General features: G+C 38.4%; 1 protein-coding gene across 1 annotated transcript; it reads right to left on the bottom strand.

The window, feature by feature from the left end:
• Nucleotides 1-653: 653 nt before the first annotated feature.
• Nucleotides 654-10,840, bottom strand: LOC132987286 (sorting nexin-4-like). Its single transcript, XM_061054246.1, has 14 exons — nucleotides 10,681-10,840; nucleotides 9,828-9,952; nucleotides 8,248-8,389; nucleotides 7,930-8,079; nucleotides 7,487-7,534; nucleotides 7,192-7,247; nucleotides 6,897-6,969; nucleotides 6,621-6,682; nucleotides 5,674-5,739; nucleotides 5,437-5,526; nucleotides 3,515-3,614; nucleotides 3,188-3,333; nucleotides 2,729-2,843; nucleotides 654-2,549 (listed from the first exon to the last, which is right to left on the bottom strand). Exons 1-14 carry the CDS (start codon nucleotides 10,771-10,773, stop codon nucleotides 2,502-2,504), a joined length of 1,314 nt encoding a protein of 437 aa, XP_060910229.1. The 5' UTR covers nucleotides 10,774-10,840; the 3' UTR covers nucleotides 654-2,501.
• Between the last annotated feature and the right edge of the window lie 5,974 nt (nucleotides 10,841-16,814).

The following is a 16,814-nucleotide window of genomic DNA, read 5'->3' as shown; positions in this document are numbered from 1 at the left end:
GCGCTGTTTCAAAAATAAATGTCATAATTAAAAACTAATAAACGCTGTTTGTCTCTGTAGGGATACTGGGGTATATTTATGACAACGCACACGCTTTACTGCGTGTTTAATTCTTTCTTTGATCATTTTTTAGAGAATGACTTCGTTTATTTTCAAAAACACATTTCAAAATCACACATGTATGATTTATTATAAATGCTAAAATTAACATTTGATGGATCCGCAACTGAAGAAGCCTTTAAAAAATGGTTTCACCGTTTCCTCTTTTTCTTTAAAAGGAAAGGGATTAAAACGCTTTACAGGCACCGAGACAACATCATCTCATGACTGCAAACACACAGATAAGCCCATCTGATTTCCATCCACCGTCACCACAGGTGTCATGGAAATAAACAAGCCATGCATGCGGGTTAGGCAGTGTATTACTTTGACACAGCTGATTTATGGCAGCCTGACATTTAATAAGTGCTTATTTAAAGCCAGTTCCTTTTCATCCTCTCACTACAAAGAGAAACAAAATACCAGGAAACTACTCCTATATAAAAATGAGTCATCAAGCAGTCTGTCTCAGTGCAGCACCACATGTTCCTGATGTTCAGTATAGTCTGAGACTCCTCTGTATGTTATTGGTTATAGAAATGCAATGCACATAGTTACAAAAAGAAATATTTTTATTAGTGTCTTAGCACAATGATTACATAAAAAAACAATCTCATTTCATGTTGCCTATTTATAATAAAAACGTACAGCAAAGCTTTAATTTGGGATCATTTCATTAGATTGGTTATTATTTTCACTTACATGTCACATTGATTTTTACACCCATTTGTCCTCCTAACACGAAGATCAGAAAACAAAGCAATAGTGGCAGATTTTAAATGTAGAGCAGATCTAGTGAGCCAGATCTTAAGGATTAAACAAACAGTTAAAAATGTTCACAAATTTGGTCGTTATTTTTCATAAAAAAGCAACCCGAGGCATTCTTGGAACTAAGGTTGATTATTTAGTTTGGTGATAAAGAAAGAGGCTGAAAGAGCGTTTTGATCTTCACAATCTAACCTCTACCCTTTTGTGCAAAACCAATGTTCTTCTTAAGGCTAGAGGCTCTGGCAGTCTAAAGAAAAGACTCTTGATTTTCATGTTTGGTGCACTTTGTACATCAGGCAGCGTGTGGGGGCACCATGATTCTGGCCTTCATTAAGGAGGACAAGACATAAAAAAAAGGCTTTACTGTAACTGAAACTGTGCAAAGCCTTTATGACTTTTAACTCTATGCTCTATGCTTCTAGCACAAAACAAAAAGATCCACATCTTTAACTTCCCTTCTCCTTTTGTCTCCTCCTGAAAAATATAGCATACAAGTACCAGGTTGAAGGCTCTTTGGTCGGCTATTGATTAATAGCAGCATAAAGACTGACTTCAGCATGAAGTGTAGAACATCTTATTCAAGAAAAGGAAACCTGCTGTAACCATAAAGGGACTTCCTTAAGTGTTGCCCATGCTGCCCTGCACTTCCCTCTGATTATTTTGGTCTGATTCATTAGCTGACATTTTTATCAGATAACATTCCCAAAGAGAGGAACGTAGTGAATTAAGAATTGTTGTCAACTTTTCATATTAAATTTAGCTACAGCATCCCTGATCTTATTTGTGCCTGAGAGAAAGTAGTGGTAGAAGAGTACAGCAACAATCCTCACAATGATTCCCTTTCACTGTTCAGTTCTGCTACATGTAGGAGGTCTGGGGACACAGATTACAGAGTCTCTTGCAAAGAGTCAATTAGAAATTCAACAGACCTAAATATACAGTAGGTGACTCATCATCAAAGTCTAAGATAATTGTTTTGAGTGTAGTTGACAATACATTGTGTTTTAATGTGTAAAATTAGACCAAACAGGCTGGATGATGGTCACTGATGTACAAAAAAAAAAGTTCTTAATCCGGCCTTCTTTCAAAATGTTTGAACTCAGACTTCTAATTGTTGCAGTTTTATATGAACCACTGGCTCTCACTCCCATCACCTTCCTTTTCTTAGGGTAAGAGATAAGACCTATAAGTATAACAACTGAAATAAACTACACAGCTATTCCTACTGGGTAGTTATCACACATTAGGATTTTCCTCTTGGACATGCTGCCAGATTTGCAGCAAAGGATGGACATTTGTTCATTTGAATCATCTGCATTATGAAAGTTGCGCAGAATCGTATCTGAATACCACACAGGGATCTTAAAGGTTTGGAAACGTTTGTGTGAATTGTGTGTGTGTGTGTGTGTGTGTGTGTGTGTGTGTGTGTGTGTGTGTGTGTGTGCGCGTGTGCATGTTGTGAGAGAGAAAATGTGATAGAGAGTCCTGTCAAGTGGCTTCAAATCTGTGTAGCAAAAGGAAATGAAGTCAAAATTTGGGCTCCCATTGCCTTCTCCATAAGACTGCAGGTCCCACTCTGAACAATCTGTCTGACTATTGCTTTGGTGCAGGAGAGTGATTGGCTGGGAAGTGGCTCACATTTTGTTGAAACACTCCTTGGCATTGGACCACACCTGGATTCCCTGAGACAGTGAAGAATGAGAGAGTGAAGGAGAGAGCACAAACAAGACCATTTTCTGTAAAACAGATGGGGAGCTACAGAGCAGAAGAAGGAAACGTCATTTAATGAACAAACATCACAAAAAAGCCTGGCATTCTTAAGCGTGACAGTATAGAAAAGCAAACAATACAGGACCCATACCTTCTTACACATGCTGATCTGCATAATGGCATAGCTGATTAGAGCTTCCCGCAAATCATTGTCCTTCTGCTCCTTGAAGCGCTCGATGTCTTCCCAGGCAGCTCGCACAAACTCTCTGAAATCACAATCACAAACAAAGACACATGCCGCTGTGAGTCATTTAGTGGAAGAGGAGGCACAGGGGGGAGTATAGAAAGACAAAGGATTATGTCAACAAACAATGTGGTGGTTGTATTGCTCTGTATTTATTGATGTGCTTTTTCCTTCTTTTCCATTACTGGTTGTAATGTCAAATTAAGTGTAAAAAGTGTGCATAAAAAAAATCGACCATTACCTGATTTTTTTAAATGGTGAAGATAGTTACATGACAGACATCTAAGTCAGCCAGTCAGATACATTTCAAAGACTTCATTTTCAAGAAAAACAAATAGAGAATTGTGGGATGGGTGTTGAGCTCACTGGCACTCTGTGTTCTTCTCCTTCAGCGTTTGTTCCCCCTCCTGGATACTCTGCTCCAAGGCTGCCAGCCTGCTCTCCCTCTGCTCTGGGCTCTCATGGCCAAACAGCTTACTGGTCATCCCCTTGAGGGAGAACACTCGCACCGTCTGCACACAAGCACACCAGAAAACCAGGATCAAGACTACAAAGTGTCTTTGATTCACATCTAAATCTGTTAATCAATATATTGTGCTTGACGTAGCTGCACACATTTTGTATTATGCCTCAGTCGTGTAGAAGAAAACAAGAATTGTAGAGTTAATGTGAGTGAGAGTGCTGTTGTGTTACCCCTGTAGCCAGCTCTTCTTTCTGTTGTTTCTTATGTCCAAGATCCAGAGCTTCCATCTCCAACTCATACTGGACCAACTCATGCTTCCTGCACACTGACCTTCATTACACACACACACACACACACAAATACACAACGATGAAAAATGTTTTAAATCAACCAATCAGAACTTGCATCCCGAACAGTTAAACAGAAATGACACATAAAGTCAGACATTACTGATCTCCATCCAGGCAGAAAGAGCCCTTTTATCAGTGCTTTTTGTAAGTTTGCATCGCATGCTATACTGAAAGCTAAAGATTTACATGTCTAAAGTATTTGCATTAGTGCTGCTGCATGCTGCTTTGTTTTGGATTAAGTCCAAGAATGACGGCAACATTTAGCAGAAGAACATCAAGCTGTAGTAGATTACTTATTGGACCGGTCTAAAACCTTCATGGGTCAAGCTTATACCAAACATAAATATATTAGCAGGTATTCTTCTTGTGAAGAGGAAATGACATGGTTAAAAAGAGAAACAGACCATGGGACTCTGCATGATTAAACTGCCTTTAATCGACATGGCAAAATCTAGTTTAGAAATGTCATGTGTTATACTAGCAAGCAGTTTGGAAGGGGGATGGGTATTATCTCTGCCAACACAAATATTTGTATTATCAGTAACAGGGAGATTATTTTAATGAAGAGGGAACTGTTTGATGTATAGACATAAAAAAGTCCAACGAAACATCACAGTGCGGCACTTTGAAATATTTTGTTTAAAGCTCCTGCGAGGAACTTTCAAAAATAACTTTCTTTTTGACGACCTCTGTGGAAGCTGGTGTCGTACTGTACTCATGTCCTGTTTTTTTGTTTTTTTTTTACAGTTGAAGGTATCACTCATCATGAGTCTTTGCCATAAAAAAGCTGTTTTAGCAGTGTGCAGTTAATCTCTTGGACACCTAACCTGCAGTAGCAGCAGTTTCAGTCATTAGTAATAATATTCCATCCTGTCGCTGATGGTCTTGTTTGCATATGTAGTTCATAAAGATACATCATCAGTATTAATTTCTTCACCAGTAGTACTCCTTAGAGGAGCTTTATCATGTGAAGCAGCATATTCTCCAACATGGGAGCCGGAAAGAGTCAAATGTTTGGTACATGTGCTTCAGAATGCCTCTATGATTATCACTTAACTTAGAAGTTCATTTTCTTTCTCCAATTTTGGTTATTCATCCAATCATTGCAATTCTAGACTAATCAAGGAATCATGCCCCCCTTTAGTCAGATGTAATTTAAGCCCTGCACTAAAGGTCATAGTGGAATACATTACAATCAGTCCAGAACATTTCAGCACGTTGAATACACTTATGTGTGACGCCTTAATATTAACTCCAACATGGTGATGGTTAAGACTTCTTTAAACCTAAAGTAATGACGTGTGCAGACATTAAACATTTAGGTGGACCTTATGGAAATGAATATCAACGAGCAAACCATTATGATAATCTTTAAATCCTAATGACAGTGTAAACTTAACTGAATCATATTGAATATTGACTGAAATGTTTCTTATTCAGCTCAATATAAAGTACTGTATGTGTCTCTGTCTTCAATGAACGGCAGAGGAGAAACCAGCCGCACACCAACTCAACAAAAAAGTGAAATGAGGACTGAAATGCTGCTGTTTAAATTTCACTTGTTTGTACTTTGAGCACCTTTTGCTTTGAGTCTCATGTCTTAATTATAGAGATTATTGTTGTATTTATCTTGTCCTGTGGACTTTTTGTGGCTTTTTAGCCCAGTCCAATTGGCGTGCGGGTAACTCCTCTGCCATTTTTCATAACATTCTTCTAGTACCAAAGCACTTAAGATCACCCTGGAGTAGACACAGTTTCACAGTAACGTATCTCTCTCTTTGATACCATGATTAAAAACTTACCTGACAGCTTCGGTGTAGTAGAGGTATTCTTTCAGTTGGTCTGCGTAATGCTCTTCTTCCTCCAAAATGTCGTCTATTGATGCAGCATACCTGTGTAAACGCACACAAAGTCAGAATCATCAGTGAACCAATAGAAATGTGTGGTTTAATGATAATCAAATTATGCAGAAAACACGGTTAACAGTGCAGTGTAGTGTCTGAGTATTAATTAGGGAGAATCTGAAGTGGACTAAGTACGTGTCCATGTGGTGGCCAGCACTCTGTAGACCGTCGCCCATCTCTTTCTCTATCGCACTCCACTCACTGGAGAGACAAAAATAGAGGAGCACTTAAGACCATTCTAAAACACTTTGTGTCACATGTTAACAAACACACTTCTACATGTAATGATTTACAAAATTACTCTCAAAAGCAAAAAAAATAATATTTTAAGTATTATCAAAGAATGTGAAACATACACTTTCCCTATCATAGGTCAGAAATTATACAAAAAAAGAGAATTCTGAATCAAAGCATCTCCATAATGGGAGAACAACCCTGTTCCTCCACTTGCTGGATGCATCAGTTTATGAGTAACTTAAAGAAGAAGTGTAAATCTACATTTATTTGACAAATAATGTGTGGTTTTTGAGGACACACAATGGAAATTTGAAATGATGTACAGTATGACAGAGTAAATGTTTCTAAAATAAACTTAAACTAAAAGGCTGCTGGATTCAGTCTGTGCACCACATTTCTTTACTTAAAATTGTGTTTGGCTTTTGCTTTATTTAATTTAAATTTAGAGTTTAAGAGTTAAAGGTGACCTATGTAGTTTTGGTAGGGAAATGTGAAAGTTGGAGAAGTGTACAGATTCTGTCTTATATGTTCATAACTCTATACATGAACTGTCCTCAGAGGAAAATTTGGTCCCTGGAAAACTGTCTGAAGATAAAAATGATACACGAGAAGTTATGGAGGGGGGCCCGCAACAGTGAAACCGTAACTCTACTGGTAGCTTTTTATCTCCAAACAGTGTTCCAGGGGATTTATGAGTAAAGTTTGTGTATTCAGTTCAGAAAATATAACATACAATTTTTACACTTCTCTTACTTTCAAATTTCACTACTAAATCCACATAGTGCACTTAAATAAATGAGTAAAAGTAAAATGAATGTAGAAAAGAAAGAGTTATTATTTCTCACCTGAACACTCGGCCATAGTTACCATGGACCTTGTAAACTCCATACAGCCTGTCTGCTACTCTCTAGAAAGACAGCAATCACATCACATATTATAAAAACATTTGTGTTTACCTCGGATGCTTCCTTACTAAAAACACCATAATAAATAATAGGGAGGCTACATGAAATAGATGCTCAGGTTACACACCACAAGATTCTAAAAAACCTGATCCACTGGTCAAACTAAAGCAGACAATATTTGTGTTTGTGTGTGTTTTTGTGTTTGCTGAAACTCACCGCCCGCACCCTCAGTAACTGAGTGATAACAGTGTTCAATTCATCACTGTACTGTTTCAATGCTGTGAATCGCCTGAAGTACAAAAGAAACGAGATCATATATCAAGCTGCATTATACCAACTTTTTTTTTTCTTTGTTTCAGTTTGTGTTGTTCTAATTTTAAACTCTAATTATCATCTTCTTACTGGTTCTGCCACTGAGATCAGAGATTTTAATTAAACCAAACATTCTGTCGTTGGCAGAACTATAAGCAAACTTGTGTTTTTAATCTTTTTTGGTCTATTTGATACGTACTTGTCAGGGTTCTTGACTCTGAAACTCGCACTCAGAGACTTCAGTCTGGAGTCAACCTGGCAGGAAACAGAACACTCACATTTAGAGGGTTTTATCGAGCATATGGCAACACAGGAGAATATGTGACAAGGTACTCTGTTATGATGCAATCTGCATATCATAAAGTAAGCCAAGACACTGAAACATAGTCAGTGTATGTCAACAACAGAATTCATATTCAAGCACTTCAGCAGAAGGTACATGAAGGTACTAATCAACTGCAGTGTGTCGGAGAAAAACAGGTCTAAATGTTTACCTTGTCTTGGAAACCTGTCTCCAAAACAGCCTCCCTCCATCCCTTCTCCTGAGGAGAGATGATTGACAGACGACAGACACATAACAGACAGGATTATCAACCACACCGTGTAACATCTGGGCTTTTTGGCAACAACATAACGCCTTAAGAGGCAGCAATGAATAGAGCTTATTCCTAGAGGCTACAGAAAGAAGACTAGTTCAAAATGTGAAATTTCAGTTTAAAGTGATTCTCTTTTTTTTAATATGGCATTTCCTATCTATTTATTTAGTGTCTGTATCCTCCAGCACTGCAGCCTCTTGTTCTGTTTGCCCTAGTGCTTCAAAATGCTTCAGAATGAAATCCCTTTTCGATACTATGAGTGTGTGAGAGTGTGTCTGCCTGCATAAGTAAGGGGGAAAGACTTTAGTGAGACATTTGGTGTAACAAGCGTAACGGCTAACCTCCGTCAGAAAGAGGAAGAAGATTTTGTCATTGGAAAGGACAGGATGTGATGCAACTCGCAGCAAGAAGTTTTCCAGACCAACTCGCCGGCGCTCGACGAAATCGGGGTCCAGGTTGTCTGCTGTCAGCTTGTGCCACACAAACTCGGCCTATCAGATGCACAATCCATAGAGTTCAAATGTTACTGAACATATTCAAACAAAGCAGATGTATATCACCAACTTCTAATCTTCACTTCGATGAGTAATACCCCAGAAAATGAATCATATTTACTGAACCTTTTTCTTTAAAATCCTATATCTTTCTGTGTCACTCACCCTTTTCTCTGGTAGAGGGGGGATGATGATGTATGAGTAGGTGACCAGGAGATACGTTCTGAGCAGCTCAAACTCACTATAGCGTCTCCACAGGGTGTCAGGTGCTGCAGGTGTACTTCCCTCTGGGACAGACTCAGCTGGACTACAGAGTCATGAATGTAAATAAAGAGCATTTTTAGGTATCACATGTATGATAGGATATAGAAGCGGGAAAACATTTGAACTACAGTGCTTGTTTAAACAATGTGAAACACAAAATCAAAAATCTATCTAGACCAGCCAGCCGATAATATATGACTTGATTTATTCACCAGCCAAATAGCATTTCATTTGAGTTTCATTGTATTCCACTTGCAGTTCTCTTTCACCAGCAGAGGGCGCTATATGGATTGCAACGAGCATTATCACTCTCCAGAGTGACAATCGGGGACGCACGTACATTAGCGGTTCCTTTCCAGTTGAGTGACCATCTTGTCTTCGTTACACATCTTTTCCACACGTGTTTGATAACTGCATTTCAGGGATAAACGCTAACATGTGTATATCTATCTATATCTTAAGATCAAACACAGACCAAAGAAAGATATCGGCCAATATATCGGTATTGGATTTTCTCTCTTCTTAATATCGATGTCGGGCCCTAACTATATCAGATCTTACTTTATAAATTATCTTTAATTAAAGTAAAAGGTGACTAGGTTATGATACTATTTAAAAAGATCCAATACCTATAGACAAAACTTCTTCAGTGAAAGTCAGAGTGCTTCTAAAATGGAAACTGAAAAAGGAGGGGGGTCTACCAAGTTAGTGCTGCTTTGCACTTGGTTAAGTAAATTCATTAAACTTACAAGTTATTAAACTTTTTATTCTATCCACTGACTAAAGTTTTACACCACACAGTTACAAAAATTAAAGTTATATACAAAAACAATATGTAAAAGTTACAGTTATCACATTTTGTCTAAATATATTTCAAGGTCTGATTTCACGTTCAGCTATCTTTGCACCTTGGAATCCAATCAGACAATAAGACACACAGAAGATCCCGTCCTGTTTGAAGTTTCCAAACTGCAGATAGTTTAAAAAAAAGATACAACATTGTCAGGCAATACCAGTTACAATGTGTCTTGGTAATGACTCTTCAGAGTCTCTGCAACTCACTTACAGGGACGAGAAACTACTAGATATTACCTTATTGTGTTTAAAGAACTTTATAATCCATAGGTCTGAAGTCTCCCATAGGGCGCAAATGAGGCTGAGATCTGGTTACTACACAGTATGATTCACATCATTTTCATTCCCCTGTAGATATGGGGCATTGCCATCCTGTAGAGACTCCTTTAATCAGGATTGAAATGATTCATACTAGACTGCTTTTCCTTTCAACTGTCACCTATCTGAACATCCATTCAACATTTAGCTTTAACAGTAAACGGACAAAAGGAAATGAAGAGGTGAAAGTGTATATTTCCTTTTCAGAGTTACTTCAACGGTATTGAAAGATGTTACATACCACACAAAGTAGCAGTACGTTTTTCTCAAACAATTAATTCATTGAGGAAACAAAGTGTATGACCTACCGTGTTTCTATGAGATAGACCGTGTAGGTTTCCTGCATGTTAACCGTGTTCTTCCCTGTTCTCTTCTCTGCCTCTGACACATTGATCTCCATTTTTATTAACAGGGATGATCCTCTTTCCACCATCTACACAGACAAGAAAGAAACAGTGAGCAAGAGGCAAAAAGGTTACTAACAAAGAGTATTAATGTGATGCATTAGAGACAGCATCATAATATATTATATCAGGTGAACAGACAGGTGCATGCAGGAAGTTAAATGTATTCTATAAATCAAAGGCATTAGAGTGGAAAGAGGTGAACAGAGAGGGACAGACAGCTGTTTTGTTATTGATCAGTGCTTCTCTACACAGGCTTATGGCAGGCTTGTGCAGGTCACAAGACAGGACAAGATACTACTCCCTACACAAAGTTAGGGGGGAAAAAAGCTATTCTCTTAGATATGCAAAAGTTATTTTGTTATGGAAACTTCAAAAAATTAGACTAGACATGCAGGACACAAAGGACTCGGTTTAATTTAATCTCAGCAAACTTTAGGTGTTGTGTTTGAGACTTGCTAGCTAGCAAGCTGACGTCATGAGTAAAGTTTGCATACTTAGCTTCGAGCTCTTAGCAAAAGCAACTTAGCCAAACTTTGTGACGTTAAGGTTTGCTTGCAGAGGTAGCAGTGACATTTCGCCCTGAAACCAGTTCACGTCCATACAGCTACAGCAAACTCTGCACTTTCTCTATGTCTACCTAACTCACAGCTAACCTTTACAACACGTCCGGCCTTTTAGAGGAAAGTTTTCACAAGTTAAAGTAAGCTTCTGAACAGCACAAATACAGGTCATGGAGAATAACCAAAGGTACGACCGTGTTTATTAAGTTGTTTTCGGATTCCGTTGAAGTGATGTCGGTGTTACCGATCACAGCTACTGCTTCGTTACTTCCAGAGTCTGCCATCATTATCTGGTTTCCGAGGTGCTGCTGTTGTCAGCTGAGCTGGCAGACAGGGGGCTGGTTCCTCTGTCTGCTATGCGCATGCGCGGTTCAGACTGAGACCAGAGATCACAGCACTTTTTTTAATCAGTAAAAAAAATCAGATGATCGATTGTCATTAGCTCATAAATAAGAAGTAGATCAAATAACACATCAAATGACATTTTTTTTTTTTTTCTACAATGGTTAAAATTCTGTAATAAAACTATCAATCATTGCTGGAATTAGTCAGATAATATTATTAGGCCAATAAAGGCCACAATAAAACAACATGCAATAATGAATACTTTAAACTGATACTGATATTGCTCCAACATTGCAATTCACCGTAGTGGACAGAAGCCTACAGAGTGTTATTGTTGTTAATAAAGCTGCCCAAAGTTGCAGCTTTCTTGTGTAAATGTGACACTGAACAAGATGACGGTTCAAACTGCTCCACTTCAGAAAGTTTCCATGCAGCTCTGCTGAATTGATGAACCCATTACCCTCCTTTGGCATCATTTGCATGTTCGAAAGGCTCCTTTGACAAGACTGACATCTAGTGGTTAGGGATAAGTTATTTTCCATTTTGGTCCCAGAGCCCATGTCTTTGATTGTGTTGCTGTTACTTATGTTCCTTTCTGGAAAAAAGAATTAAACTTAAATATTTGTGTAGTGCTCAAATGAAACTGATGCTGTTTCTAGAATCTCATGTGTAAAATAAATCACTAAGTGATTACAAAGCAGTTGAAAGAGGAGACAGTGTGTACCTTATGTATATTAGACAGTGGAGCTAGAATAAGTCTTTAATAGGCAAAGCCTTAAAATTGAAGAAAATTCAAGTTTTATCAGCTCAAAACATACTAAACAGTACAGCAGACATTCAAGAAAAACACAAATGTGAAAAAAATCTGACTGTTTCATAACTATTCTTGGTAAAGTGATGTGAAATAAGGGTCCCTAACTGATTAATTTCCTCAAATTGTTGACATCATTGGAATCCATCTCTCATTGGTTGTAGATGGTTGTGGGCCCAGATGTGAATGAGAGGGATGAGGTTTGCCTCAGGCTAGTAAACAGCACAGAAACACGGCCTTTTAGTTCCTGTGGTCACGCTGTTGTGCAGCGTTTAATGTTTAAAGAGAAGGGTGGAGCAGCATTTAGTAAGGAAGCATTTTATATAGATGCCACTGGGCATGGAGAGGGGTGCTGTGAGTTGAAAAAGAGAAAAAGAGAGAGAGAGAGGCAAAGGAAAGCTTACAGGGAGAATTGGTACCCAGTTAAGATGCATTAACATGAATTAATTTACTGTGAAATGATCAATGTCACACATACAGCAGGGATGGATGGAGTGCTGTTTGGATGTGGTTTCTAGCTAAAGCGTGTCAGGAAACCCAAAGCCTGTGCTGTGACCAACTGTAGTCACAGCAACAGCATAGTTACCATTCTTTCCTGCCACTGACCTCAGACCAGCCACCACCACTTCCTGTCGGTACACAGGGGCACGCAGACATACACATTTGTGCACACACACACACACACACCTCAAGCCCTATTTCGATGAGTGTAATTGTCTATTTCACAACTTTTTGGTGCCTCAGACAAACAGTTTTAACACCAAACTACTATAACTTTTGTACAGTGTTTGTTTGTTCCTGTCTTGTCTATATTTGGATGTTCTGACTTAAAAAGATGCTGAGTCACTTCAGATTAGTCTGTATGTATTTCCTACTGAGTCATGCCATGCCTGTCATAAGTCCTGAAGAAAAACAAGTATAATACATTATTTTATATGGATCAGTTCAATATATTAAAATCTTAAATATATAGCAATATTAGCAATATTAGTCAAAATTTTATTGCTTTCACCCTATGGTCTTTTTTAACTATTATTTGGGGTTGAAGTCATTATGTTCTTTGTGCATTCATAGCTTAGAGTAAACAATCATCCTGATAGTGAAAGTTGTATTTATGAATGAACAGTAGAGGGAAGCAAAAACCTAGTAAAGTCACACATCAGTTTGAGATGCAGAATCACAGCACATCACTGAGGTTGAGTTTACTGATATATGATTATCCATCCATCTATCCATTATACCACTTAAGGGGGGGGGGGGGGGGGGGGGGTCATGATATTTCCACATAAACAAAATAAAGTATACTTTGTTTGATATACACACATCACAGGATTACGAATATTCAAATCTGCACTTCCAAGAGGTAAATAACAGAAATAATGTAGTTTTAGTGAGTTCAACTTTAAACAAGTGAGTATACTATACTAAGAATGTGTGGTAATTTAATTGTTGTCACCAACAGCTATCTAAGATGCATGTTGAACAAGGACATTAAAAATAAAAAATGTAAGTAGAAAAAGAAAAAAAAGCCTAAAAACTGAATCCTCATTTGGTTCAAGTCTCATTAGCGTTGATTTGAACCTTGTTGGTCTGGTATGTCTCAGGGACCAGTTGTCAGGGCTCATCATCAAAACGAGACAACTTCATTCATTCTCCTTTACAGATCTATCTGCAGTTATTCAGTTTAGTGGATTTTGTTTATTTTTTTATATATATCAGATTGAAATGTCTTGAATGATTTGAGAATAATTTAATAAATGGTTCAGATACCTTGAATATATATCATCTTTGACCACAGGTCTTGAAGCTGAGGTTGAACTTTGTGTGCGTGTCTTCATGTGTATGCTGCACACAGGGCTGGTCACGAAGGTCATAAAGAGGAAATCCTTGCGGTCAGTACAAGGGAACACATGTTTTGATTCATGTCATATTCTCCGTCCTTCAATTTCCTCTCATTCATCTTTCTATTCTTGATTTGATGGTGATGAAAAAAGTAATGCGGTGTGTTGACCGCGGCCTGCGTTTGAGTGGGTCAGCCTGTATGGTATGGACATATGTGTATGAAAGCCAAAAATAAATGTATTCTTTTACCTTTTTAAGAAAGTGTCCATCACCTATTTCTTATTCCAAATAAATACATTTCTGGTACTCTTGTTGTCGACATTCTGTACTTGGAATTAACAAGAAAAAAGTGAATCTATATCTTTTAACCTGTATTTAAATGGTTCAAACTGTTAGTTTTTGTAAGTGACCCTCAGTTTCAGAGTTATTGATTACAACCTTCAAAATCATGCAGCTAAATGATCAGATTATATTTCAAATAAATTTTTCAGAATGTTTCACATTATAACCTTAAAGCAGTCATTTAAGTTTCCAAAATTAATAAAACAATCAAAATATCAATATAGCCCCAAAAGCTAATAGTAACACAGTCTGTAGGGATTTTGGATGGAAATTAGAAGTTAGCTAGTTCAAGTCCCGGTCGGACCAAAGTACAGTATGGCATTGGGTTTTTTGTTGCTGGGAAGGAGCCCTTGAGCAAGGCACTGAACCCCAACATTGATCTTCATTAGTGTTCATATGTTCCTATTGTGTGACCAAAACAGAGTGTCAAAACTGAATTTCCCCTCAGGGTTAATAAAGTATATAGTCTGTCTTAAAAGTTACTTAATGACACTTTACATTCAGAGCAGGTCCAGGTAGTCTTTGTTGTTTGTTTAGACTCAACATTTGGACAAGCACCTGGCAACATTGGCAAGGAAAACACTGCTTTAAACAAACAAAGAACAACCAGACTCTTTGGTGGACAGCCATCTTCCACGGCCATTTGTCAATATGCTAATTAGTCAGCCCAATGCTCAAGGTGGCCTTCTGCAAACTCAGAAATAATGAGTCCAATCACAACTTGTATATCTGTTGAAATACTTGTGATCCTGTACATTTTCTTTACTTCTGTCTCTTTTGACCCTTTTCTTCAACACATTCTAAATATTGCCTCTGGTTTTCCACCTCCCATCCATCACCATGGCTGCTGACAAATTAAGACATGCAAGTCTCATTGAACGCTTCTCTGCATGACTGATGCTGCCTACCAACCAGCACTCTCATGCTTGCACACTTGCATCTGTACGCATTTACAGTACATGGGCACTTAGTCTCTCTCTCTCACACACACACACACACACACACACACACACACACACACACACACATTCAAATACACATGGCGAGTGTGAGCAATGCAGTATAATAAGCAGCGTGGCAGCGATGTGGTCAGCGTTGCCCCATGTGCAATCGTTGAGAAGCCACATGAAGGCTTCTGGGTATTAAAGGACAAGCCTTGGTTGGCTGGGAGGGATTCTGTCATGCAACAAGAAATCTGTGTTTTTCACCAGTTTTTCCCTCTCTCATTTCTGCTCCGTTCCTTTTTTCTTCATCCCAAGTTCTGTCTCTCTTTCACCAAATTCTCTCTCCGCCACTGCCCACTTCTTTCTCCTTCTTCATTTCTTTCATTCTGTGGCGTATTAGACTCAGTTGTACTACTCTGCAGCTTCAAATGCTTCGACCACTGGAATGTTCCGTCAAAGAGGTGGGCGGGCCCTGGGGGGCGGGACAGACCAGCATAACCAATTAAGGAGGAGATTGAGGTAAGACAGACAGCTTCTAAATGGTGTAATAACAACCTACTAAAATGTAATTACAATGCAATAGCAATAGACACTTCTAATGACAGGATGGATTTGCCAATGTGATTTCCTAATTGTGGCCTTGTGCATAATGGGTGACTGTTAACATGGCGTGGAGATTATAGAGAGGTGTCTGAATGCAGAAATCCAACCACAGGGACTTGTTACAGTGCTGAGGTCCTGCCAAGTATTGATCACAACAGTTATATTAGTAAGGGTGTTTGAGAGGATTAGATTGGGTGATTTAATTAGTTGTTTATCCATTGATCCATCTATCCATTTGTCCTTTTATCTGTCAGTCCACTCAATCATTTTATTTGTCAAACAAGACCCAATACATCTATCAGTTGAGGTTTTTCTCATTTTCTTTGACCTTTATTTTGCCATTCAAAGTGCTCATGTCCATTCCCTGTCCATCTGTCTTTCACTCTGTCCTTATGTGATGCCCATCTGTCCATCCATCCATCCATCTCTATCCCTCCATCCGTCCCTCCATCTCTAACAAGAGGAGTGGATGGTGGCGTCCATTATTACAGAGCATCCCAGAATAGAGTCTCGTTTTATTACAAGTCCCTCTGGTCGTCGTGGCTATCCAAATTACAGGCCAGGCTTCTCACACATAAAAAAGGTTGCGCTGCCGAAAACCAGCCACCTCAATAAAGGATGGATTAGAAAATCCTTTGCTTTTTTCCCTTCCTTTCCTTTTTGAAAGGTTTTCTGTACATTTTTTTTCCCTCTGGTGTTTTGTTTTATGTTGGGGTGCAGCGGTCTTCTTCAGTGGTTTTGCTCCCCGACCCTGCGGCGGGAAAATACGCTCACTTGTGGGTTTCTGGGAAGGCAGCGGTGGACAAAACATCTGCTGAGAGCAAGATGTATGCAAGTGTGTGAGTGAGTATGTGCATGATGCAGGGACACTGCCCTGGCATCCTATTTGACTTTACTGATCTATTTGACTGTTCGCAAAATAGATATAGAGATAATAGGAGCAAGTTCAATGTCTTGGCTCTTCAATAATGAACTTCATTGTAAAATGTACATCGAGATAAATAATATCTTCACAACATTTAGTTTTACATACAATTTTTCAAATTGATTGCATCTTTTGGACATCACAAAACAGTGTAATAATTCAGCATAAATGTCTGCAGAGATAAGTATTTTATTTAAAGATCACTAACAAACAGAGGACATAAAAAGGTGTGATGTAGTGTCAGATGTTTATAAATTGTTAAAAATGTGCTCATGCTGCATGCTGACATTTGAAGTTTCATCACAAAATACTTAAGATAGCTGTTGCTGACTAAAGCTATATCTGCATCAATCTATAAGTTCCTCTGCATGTAAATCTCCTTTTACTTTTCAATCATGCATCCTTGTTTTGAATTCATCCAGAGCACATGGAAAGTAATCTAGGGATACTTGTAATGTAGAAAATACAGATACAGAGCTGTGGCAGCTTTTTTTCTGATTACAACATTTTCAAATT

The sequence above is a fragment of the Labrus mixtus genome, chromosome 13 (genome assembly GCF_963584025.1).
Source record: "Labrus mixtus chromosome 13, fLabMix1.1, whole genome shotgun sequence".
Lineage (NCBI taxonomy): Eukaryota > Metazoa > Chordata > Actinopteri > Labriformes > Labridae > Labrus > Labrus mixtus.
This window is presented reverse-complemented; position numbering and strand designations above follow the sequence as displayed.